A 10,893-nucleotide genomic window follows, 5' to 3' on the forward strand; every position below is an offset into this window, starting at 1 on the left:
TAAGGCGAGAGCAACCGACAGTAGACGAAAGTCGAGTGAAGTCGACTCTGCGACAGCTAAAAGTCGGACACTGCAGTTGCTTTCAAACAGCAAGGCTAAGATCAGCATGACAATGATAACATAGCTGCTATTGTTTATAAAAGTTTGTCTGAATAAATGTCAAAATACACTCAAACTGGAAACAATGTGTGTACAGTTATTTGGTTAGAGGTCTCAAATATCACTTTTCATTTGTATTCCCTGTAGCTTTATATTTGAGCAAAATTGGTTCCTGTTTCAGTCACGTATTTAGACATTCACATTGATCAAACAAAAACACCCTAATAATTGGTTGACAAATAGGGCCTCCCACAATGCAGGCGATGGCTGCACTGTGCAGCGACTTCTTCAAAAACTGCATGAGCTTTGATCACATTTTTGTAAAGTTCATGCAGTTGACATGTAGTCGCAAGTCAGACCATTTTTATAACCATGATGCAACAGTTTGAAAGGCGTTGACCAACAATGACTTGACAAAAGTAATCCACTGAAGCTTGTCCATTGCTACAATGTAGCCACTTGGTAGGACGCAAAAGTGTCATGACAGAATGTACCCAAATGGTTCTCAACTCCAAAATGTACATCACATCAATGGAGTTGAGCAGAGATAACTGTGGGAGGACTGAACATTGAGTAGCTGTTAGTCGATACTTGTAAATGTAAATTCTAAACCGTTACGTGTACCTGCTTGTCCTCTGTAGCTGCATGCCTTACTGTTTGCTGAAATCCACAATTTTTATAAAACTTTCCTTTAAATACAACAACTGACTGTTTTCTTGAATCGACTGACAGTGACTCAATGTAGTCACAGAGGTCCACTCCACCCGCCCACAGTCTTCGCAACCCAACTCTACCTAGATGTACAAATTGTGGAGTTTAAACCTAGATAGCCAGAATGTAGATTAATACAGTAGGCTCGTTTGAGTGGTAAGGCGAAAGCAACCGACTGGAGACGAAAGTCGAGGAGTGAAGTCGTTGGACGTGCATCGACAACAGCCGAAAGTCCCGACACTGTAATGGTTTTCCAACAGCAAGTCTCAGATCAACATGGCAGTCAAAATGGCTGCTATTGTTAATAAATGTTTGTCTGTATAAATAATACACATTTCTACACCCCCCATATCATACATAATGTGTGTACAATTCATTGGTTAGAGCAGTTTCCCAAACTCAAACTTTGATTATTTGAGTCAGCGGGTGCAGTTGGTGAGAAGCAACTGCGGCGACTTCATCAAAAGCGGCATGACCTTTGATCACACGACTTTTATTGACGCAGTTGACACGTTGTTGCAAGCCAGACCATTTTTATAACCATAATGCAACACACTTTGAAAAGCTGTGACCAACAATGGTCGACGACCTGACAGAAGTGATCCGCTCGAACACGTCCACACTCCCATATTTTTATCATAGACATTAAAACCAGGTTTTCATATCAATATTCCATGTCATAAGGAAAGCCTGCCTGGCCTAAGAAATTGAACATTTATGTAATCTATGGTTGGCATAAACTTGTGTGTGATTTCCAATAGTATTAGTTTAACACTTGAATCTTTTATCAAATTTTAATTGTCCAATGCAGATGTTTTTCTCTCAATACAAAATCATTACTGGGTAACAATTAAGTACCTTACTGTGATAGTTTGCAATGAAAATGGTTGGGGAAAAACAAAAAATACATTCTTAGCTATTTCTCAAACAATAATTTAGCTAGAACTGTCTGGAAGTGGTCTGAGGGAGGGGAAAACTAGCTGTTATTGGCAGAAAAGTTTGGAAACTTTTTCTTATTGGTCTATTAACTCATTGTGTTGTCACCAGGCAGCCACTCCATCCCACCAAAACAGGCTGAATTCATGCAGTCTTTTCAAACAGCTCTTACACCAAAAGGGGCATTATCATTTTTTTGCAATTTCACAGTATTATTCCAACCTCAGTGTAGAAATATATAAAAACGCAGAAAAAAAATCACATTTTGACTGCACTGGGCCTTTAAAATGTGCTATCTGGATATAACCTAAAACATAATTTCTGTGTTGACAATATAATCTGCTACCATATGCAGTCCTAACAATCTTACGACATAACATTGAATAATACCCCCCACCCCAAGAAAAATCACACACAGCCTGAATATAGAAAAACACTTTTTTTTTTAAGAGTGTTCTTTTTAAAAGTCACAGTAATGATCTCACACAACTCACTGCCAGGGGCAGAATACATTTAACACCTCTAAGCAATTTATTAGAACAGGGATGTTTGCAGAAAAGTCTACCGTCAAATGGCTCAAACAGTCCTACAAAAGGTTTGCTCCAGTCACCTGTGTCCCTGTATTACCAGAGCATTGGAATATAAAGCTTTCAGTCACTTAAAATAGTTAAATGTACCCCTTCCCCAAACCCAATGTGTGAAGTATACCTACTTCGGTACAATAAAACCTAGCCTGGAAATGCAAGACACAGATGACTACAAGCACGATTAGCAGTCATACATTCTGTAGCACTCGATTGCTCCACATTGAACAGCACATTTCTTTCAGACAAATTATGCTGTAGTGCTGCTTTAGTAATTATAACAAAATGCAAAAATAACAGCAAAGATGATCACAAGAGGGGAAAATAAAATAAAATTTAAAAAAGGGCTTTACTTCAGAGTTCTGGTGCTGATAGGAACAAGTGCTTTGTAAACTCTAAAAGATAGGACTACAAATACTACATTTATCAAATACTCGAATTGCAAGATATGTCCACAATCTTACCTAGATAGTCGTTTCTATGTTCTCAGAAATAAAAACTACTTCAGGCCAAACCGAGCTGCTTTTGAACTTGTGGTCAAGTTCCTGGAGAATGTCAAGTTCGTGGCAGGGGAGTACTTCAAGTGTTTAAGTAATTATTGTTCACAGTCAACCCAATCACACCTTCACACACACACACAACAAAATACAATATATTCGCATAGTGGTCTTAAGGTTACTAATAGTATAGCCTGTACAACCTACAAGGACCAGCCTAGATACACATTTGGGCCATGGCTGCCCTAAAGACACAGGTAGTAACATCTGGACCAGGGATAAAACACCAACCACTGGTCCACCAGAAAAATAAGAGCCAAGCTATCAATAGGAAAATAAAAGGAAACCAGAGGCATCAACTTTCACTGCATAACAAGCAGAAACATTACACTTATAAGGAGTCACTACTTTTAAAAACACAGTTCATAGATTTAGTACAAAGGTACTAAAACATATTTTAAGTTTAACATCTGAGTAATGCATGACTTAAAAGTCACCCCTTCAAAATAAAAGCTTGTATAAGATGACCACAAAATATTCAGGTAAAGTCATGAGGAAAGCCAGCCAAAGCCTAAGGAGGAACACACTTCAACCTCAATCTTGGAAATGCATATATTCAAGCAGCAATACAAAAAAATATCCATGAAGTATATACGCATAATCTCTGAAAAAAACAAATAATATATGAAAACATCCCTGCTATCTTGTCTCTAAATACAAAACTTCTACCAATAACTTGCTTCAGTGTAACAAGAGAAGTAATTTTTCCTCTTTTTTTTGTCTTTTTATCAGTCCTATCAAAACAGGGTAAAATTTCAGTCCTCAGCTGTGAATGGTATGGATGACTGTCTTCTTTTCGTCGTTAAAATCATTTCCTTTTTTTCTCTTCTCTCATATACTTGAAGTTGTAAGCATGCAAGCCTCATAGGAGAGGGGCGGAGGCGCTGACGGAGCGGGCTGGTGGCGATGCTGAAGTCTTAGGCCAGGGCTGGGAAGGCCTCTGGGTCGTCAACATTGGGAACAGACACTCCACCTGGCTGGGGACCAAAGAGAGAAAAAAATAAGGCGTTTATAAACGCTCAGAGAATACTGGGTCATGTTCAGTAGGGAGAAAATGTTTTTCAGTTGGGAGATTATAGATGAACAACACAGTTCAAAACAATAGTCAACTTCAGCACAGAATGTGGTCAGTAACCTTGCGGAGAACGTGGACGGAGTCACGGAATCCAGACATTAAATTGGAATTCAACAATATTCAAAAATGTACTGAATTTTGTAGAGAAATCAACTAAATGTATTGAACTTATTCAGAAATGCACGTTCTGAGCCCTCTCCTGTACTCCCTGTTCACCCACGACTGCGTGGCCACGCACGCCTCCAACTCAATCATCAAGTTTGCGGACGACACAACAGTGGTAGGTTTGATTACCAACAACGACGAGACGGCCTACAGGGAGGAGGTGAGGGCCCTCGGAGTGTGGTGTCAGGAAAATAACCTCACACTCAACGTCAACAAAACTAAGGAAATGATTGTGGACTTCAGGAAACAGCAGAGGGAACACCCCCATATCCACATTGATGGAACAGTAGTGGAGAGGGTAGTAAGTTAAGTTCCTCGGCATACACATCACAGACAAACTGAATTGGTCCACTCACACAGACAGCATCGTGAAGAAGGCGTAGCAGCGCCTCTTCAACCTCAGGAGGCTGAAGAAATTTGGCTTGTCACCAAAAGCACTCACAAACTTCTACAGATGCACAATCGAGAGCATCCTGGCGGGCTGTATCACCGCCTGGTCCGGCAACTGCTCCGCCCACAACCGTAAGGCTCTCCAGAGGGTAGTGATGTCTGCACAATGCATCACCGGGGGCAAACTACCTGACCTCCAGGACACCTACACCACCCAATGTTACAGGAAGGCCATAAAGATCATCAAGGACAACAACCACCCGAGCCACTGCCTGTTCACCCCGCTATCATCCAGAAGGCGAGGTCAGTACAGGTGCATCAAAGCTGGGACCGAGAGACTGAAAAACAGCTTCTATCTCAAGGCCATCAGACTGTTAAACAGCAACCACTAACATTGAGTGGCTGCTGCCAACACACTGACTCAACTCCAGCCACTTTAATAATGGGAATTGATGGGAAATTATGTAAAATATATCACTAGCCACTTTAAACAATGCTACCTAATATAATGTTTACACACCCTACATTATTCAGCTCATATGTATACGTATATACTGTACTCTATCATCTACTGCATCCTTATGTAATACATGTATCACTAGCCACTTTAACTATGCCACTTTGTTTACATACTCTCATATGTATATACTGTACTCGATACCATCTACTGTATCTTGCCTATGCTGCTCTGTACCATCACTCATTCATATATCTTTATGTACATGTTCTTTTTCACCATTACACTTGTGTATAGGACAGTAGTATTGGAATTGTTAGTTAGATTACTTGTTGGTTATTACTGCATTGTCGGAGCTAGAAGCACAAGCATTTTGCTACACTCGCATTAACATCTGCTAACCATGCGTATGTGACAAATAAAATTTGATTTACAACCATTTGTGGTCAGTTACAACAGCCTCAATTAGCGTTACCTTTTCGGGTCGAACTCCCCCCGCGCGAACCGGGCGGTCGGATCGGCCGCCTCCTCCACCGCGGCCTCCCCTTCCTCCACGGGCTCCCCCGCGCCCGCGCCCAGGGCGGCCCAGGTCTCCAAAGTTGATCTCCAGCTGGGCTGTGATGTCGTTGGCGGGCTTGCGAAAGTGGTGGTCCGGGCCGATTTCATCAGGGTTGCCCTGATGGAGGAGATTTGACTTTGTTTACATTTAGTCAGAGCTAGAGGTTTACATTTAGACAAGAGCCCACTCATTCAACCATGTAAACTCAAATAGCCAACATACTAACTATTGTTCGACATAATTTAACTATTATGCCAATGTGTATGCATGTGTAGATGAAGGCTTGTTTTATCAGAACTGTCATGGGTTGAATATATGAAACAGGTACCTTGAACAAGGGGGTTAACTCTTCAATCTCCGGAGTATCAATCACAGCTGGTCTCTGCAACATCCAAGAGAAAGGACCAACAATAAGACCGAGCACTTTTGTGATGACAGCCTCATGGGGAGGGTTTTTAGCTGGTTTGCATTACGATCTGGTTTATATCAGCCCTTTTGGTGGCTAATACATAAACAAAACAACAATGAATCAATACCTTAAAGATGTGCATATTTCTTTAGCGTTGATCAGTCAATAAGAATCAAACTTTTCTAATTGCAACTCCTTTCCAAACTTGAAACGCAACAGTACAGCTAATCCTACACTTCTTAAACATTCACCAATATTAATTCAGTAGAGTACATCTGTAGATGCTTTGACTTCAAATAGATTTGAAATTAAAACAAATTATTTAAACGATTCAGTCACATCCTTAATCTAAATAACACATACTTTGCTCAAATATAGGGCTGAAAAAACATGACAGCGCAGCAATAGATAAGCAAACATTTGGCACAGTTTGTGTCACTTACATCTTTAGGCTTTTCATCGCTGACATCTTCACTCTTGGACTTGTGCAGCATGTAGCCCTTGTTCCACTTGCTGTCGGCGCCCTCGTTGGGCTTGCGGATGTTAAACTCCACCTTGGCACGCTCCTTATCCTGCATGGCCTTCCATTCGTCCAGGGTCATCTCCTTGGGGCCCTCCTCCTTAGGTTCCTCTACTTCGTTCTCCCTGGAAGAGACGGAGACGCATCTGTTACTGCAAGCCATTACCAGTCTGTTAGCTTTTTAATTGGGTTTGTCGTTTTAGATTTCTTCTAGATTGACTGTAGTGCTATGTGCGTTGTGGACCATGTGATGAATTGAACGTTGAGATCAGACTGAATGAAGCAGTATGAATGGAGCACCCTAGTGAACCGGTACAGTGATGTTAACTCCAAGAATAGGTTTCCCGTGCAAAAATTAGATTTAACCTGTAAAAATAAAGGTTAAATGAAAAAGGAGAGAAATGAGTTGGTTGTCCCGTTTCAGTTAGAGCAGCAGTCCTGGGGTGTGTGGGGGGGTAAACTGGACAAGTCCAGGAGGGTACTCACTTATTCTCAGAGTCAGCAGGGGTGTGTTCCACTCCCTCAGGGGTTTCCTCAGGGGCAGTAGTCTGTTCGGCATCAACACTGGGAACAGAAATTCAATTTATTTATCCCCTCTGGAGCAAAAGCAGAAATCAGTCAATATCAACAAAGCCAGGACTTCCTCAGTGTAGGACCTTGCACATAATGGATTTGATCGGTCTCCATTTAAGGAAATAGGTTCTGATTTTTTGAACACACACCTCGTTTCGTCCTTGGGGTTTCCCCGGTTGTGAACACCACTCCCGCCACGCTTCTCCTCAGATTTCTGACTGTTGAGACAAACATGAAACCAAATGCGCTACCATCACTAGTCACAGAGCATCTGAATATCAAATCCCCCCCCCCCCCCAAAAAAAAATCCTTTGAGGACTCACGGTTTGTCGCCACCGCTGTGTCTGTCGAAGTCCCGTTTGCCACGGGAGTCGAAGCTGTCGCCCCGGCCCATGCCCCGTCCCCGTCCCCCACGCCCAGCACGGCTGCCACCACGCCCTCTGGGAGGGCGGTCTCCTAGAGGCCTGATGAGGGACACACATAGACTTTGCATCAAGGAGGGCAGATAGTCCTGAGCTGCTCCTATGAATAATACTTTATTGAAAGTTAAAAATAAAATAAATAAAAACTTGCAAGGATAGGTATGATTTGAATTTAGACTTTTTTTCTTTACACCACAGTCAAAGTCTGGTGACACCTGACACTTAACAAGTAACACAAACTGAAGCATACAGTGCGTCCAAGACAACCAGATTTACATTACCAACCCTTATTATAAAAAAAATGCTGCCCATTGTCATTTACTACAGCAATTACTCACTTGTCTGCAGAGAACTCTCCTCTTTCTCCACCGTCGGGCTTGTCCTCAAGGGGTTTGTCGAAGCGGCGCTCGCGTGGGGGTCTCCTGTTGTCCGGCCTCCTGTCGCCGGTGGGCCGCCCCTCCCCCTGCCCGCCCTGGGTGCCAGGCTGGCCCTGCTGGTCCGGCCTTCGGCCCACCCGCCTGATAACTGCTACCACAACAACACATGGAGGCTTTAGATGTGGCCAATCACTCAGCACTGGCCAGAGATGACTACAGAGACAAATGAAAAGGGTTGTGCAGTGAAAAATCCCATGAACATTCACCACTCTTTCAATCAATAATACCTTTTGGTCTGATAATGGGTGTTGGAGCCAAACAATGTGTAACCAAAAAGTATAATACAACCAAGAGCGGTATAATGCACAGGTGTCTAGACTAGAGACGAATTGCACGAGGAGCTTCAAGTAAGCATTTAACATGAAATATGGGTCAGTTGTCAGCAAATGTGTTAGCTAATCAGCTTCCTCTGATATGACCTATCTCATGAGGGTGTGGAGTGTTAGCTACGCCCTGTCGTGGTTTATTACTTTGACAACATGCACTATTGACTCAAGGCAGACACGCCTGCTTTCAGTGCATGTAGGCATGGTATTTATATTTGTGTAGTTGAGGACATCTGGCCAAATTACTTGTTTACAAAAAAAATACAGCGCATGCACGTAGACGAAATCCTAGTAACTTAGCTAGTTTGCTGAATTAGTAGCTAACGAAAGTAGCTGAGATGATCTGTTTGGAAATGCTTCTGCAAAGAAACGCCAGCACGCTGTCAACGACTGTCACAACACGTTACTGCACAAACAGTTTGAACAGACAGCACATAACAGTGCTAACTATGCATGAACTAGATCAATTAAACGGTGCAAGGTTTGCTACCTGTGTTGGCCCGTTTCTACCAAAATGCTGGAACGACAACAACCAGCATGGGACTTTGGTTGGCTAGCTACCTACCCAATGATGTACTTGCAGGATAACGCACGGGCCTTGACGTTAAACTCGAGATATTTTTATACAGTTTAGTCGCATCAGTGTTTTGAAGAATAGCTAACTGCGCAGCAAACATTCCCCGTAAATCCTAGACGAGCCAGCTACCTTTTTGCTCAGCAAAGAAATAAGTTATCTAATTCATATACATGCCCACCAAACTCGAGCTTTTTCATGACAAACATATTTTACTGCGCAACTACCACTGGAGTATCATCTACAAACAATCCACATCCTGCAGGTGGAATTCATATCTGCGACAGGTTAGCATGAGTGCACTGTTGGGTGATATACAGTACATATCCAATGCATGATCAACCTGTCCAATAATCATGCATTGGATATGTGCATGTTTGCAGTGGGTTCTGTTGACAACAGGACAGGTACCATGTTGACCCTCATCATGCTGTTGTTACCAAGCTGGCTAGGTTTTTGCAGGTTTTGAAATATTAAAAAAAAAAACGCACCAAGGTGTGAACCTTACCTTCTTTCTTCGGAGGTACTGGAGCCTGAGATTCATCTTTTTTGTCAAGGAGCGGATTCTTCCTGTCCTTCTGTGACTCTTTCTTGGGCTGCTTGGCAGCTTGGGCTGCAGACTTGGTGATACTAGCTGCGGCCGCCTCTTTCTTCTTGTTCTCCGCCGCCTTTAACACCTCGAACGGATCTGATTCATCATCCAATAGCTGGTCAAACCGATTCGTTACGACGCAGCCGAAGCCTTCTTGCAGTTGTCCGGGCATGATGGCGCCCCTTCAGCGGGATTTACCTCCGATTCTACGAGGCTGGCTGCGAACAATTCGCTAGATACTGCCACAAGATGGCTGGGAAATGTACCCCTTCTCTTCCGGTGCGAGGAATATCCGGGACATTCAGTAGTGCGCCATATAATATGGGGTATGTACTTATCTTGCCAAGCAGGGTGTCACAATATGCTGTTTGTAAACAGATGCACATTTTCTCACGTGTCAGAAGGCGATAACTGTTGAATTATTCCTATATCGCATTAGCCATGACATATAATTGCTACGTTAATTGACAAAAACAAAATGCCTATGCACTGTAGGTCGGTAACAAATATACTGATGACCAATAAAAACCTTTATTGCCTTATTGTTTAGAAGAGAATAATAAATATCCAATATGCAGTTAATGCTTTTCAGGAAATGTAGACAGAGAGGGAAAGAGGGGACCTTTTTCCAAGTGAAGCATTTCCAAATCCCAATATTCAGCAGCTCTCTGTGTTCTGAAGATTTAGGAGGATTTGTAGGTTTATAAAAAGCAGAAAACAAACTTATGTGTAGAGGGCAGGCAGGGAAATGTTGTGAACAGCTGGTAGTGTCATACAGCTGTCTATTTACAAGCATTTCGCTACACCCGCAATAGCATCTGCTAAATATGTGTGTGACCAATACAATTTGAGTTCATTTGATCTGACTAGTCACTTCTCTGTAACCTATCAGAGTGGGAAGTTTGGGAACTCATCCATCCAGCCAAACACAGCTGTTGGCGACAAGGTCACATATTGGATGCCATGTTAATTTAGCTTTTATAATTTTCTATTCTATGAATACAATATCCTTGTAATAGTTTAGCCCCTGTAGAAGGAATCATATTATTTGTTTGTACATAAGCCTACTACAGAGTTTTAACGCATGAGCAAGACACTCACATGACTCAACTGTGACAAAGCAATTTGGCAAGCAAATGCCTCTCCTCATAACGCCCTAAAGTGGTGTCAGTGAAATGTGTGCCATGTACGATATCGGTGACATTACAAGCATCTTGCACCAATAAACTTATTGGAAGTATCCGTGTCATGTTGGAACTGGCATTATATCCTATGTGCTACTGTGTTTCTCTTTAGACCTACAGTACAATATGACTCACATTTGACCTCAGACCCATTTTAGTAGTGGGATATTACTCCTATATTAGCCTCATTGTTCAAAATACTGTTGCATTTGGTGTGAGTGACACTATCCATCACCACATCATCTTTTATGAATGAAGTGACATAACAAAAGGAACACATATAACTGGCTTGAGATAATTGGTGTGGGCCTAAGGCAAACCAC

General features: G+C 42.2%; 1 protein-coding gene across 2 annotated transcripts; it reads right to left on the reverse strand.

The window, feature by feature from the left end:
• Positions 1-2,170: 2,170 nt before the first annotated feature.
• On the reverse strand, positions 2,171-9,683 carry LOC135516978 (SERPINE1 mRNA-binding protein 1-like). 2 transcript variants are annotated; one of them, XM_064941035.1, is made up of 9 exons: positions 9,303-9,683; positions 7,796-7,985; positions 7,359-7,499; positions 7,185-7,253; positions 6,949-7,026; positions 6,386-6,587; positions 5,862-5,915; positions 5,450-5,650; positions 2,171-3,864 (listed from the first exon to the last, which is right to left on the reverse strand). In XM_064941035.1, the coding sequence occupies exons 1-9, from the start codon at positions 9,556-9,558 to the stop codon at positions 3,805-3,807; spliced, it is 1,251 nt and encodes a 416-aa protein (XP_064797107.1). In that variant the 5' UTR covers positions 9,559-9,683; the 3' UTR covers positions 2,171-3,804. The 2 variants fall into 2 exon arrangements, with proteins under 2 accessions (XP_064797107.1, XP_064797104.1); XM_064941032.1 differs by having other exon boundaries at positions 7,796-7,982; positions 9,303-9,575.
• Positions 9,684-10,893: the final 1,210 nt, after the last annotated feature.

The sequence above is a fragment of the Oncorhynchus masou genome, chromosome 3 (genome assembly GCF_036934945.1).
Source record: "Oncorhynchus masou masou isolate Uvic2021 chromosome 3, UVic_Omas_1.1, whole genome shotgun sequence".
NCBI classification, from domain to species: domain Eukaryota; kingdom Metazoa; phylum Chordata; class Actinopteri; order Salmoniformes; family Salmonidae; genus Oncorhynchus; species Oncorhynchus masou.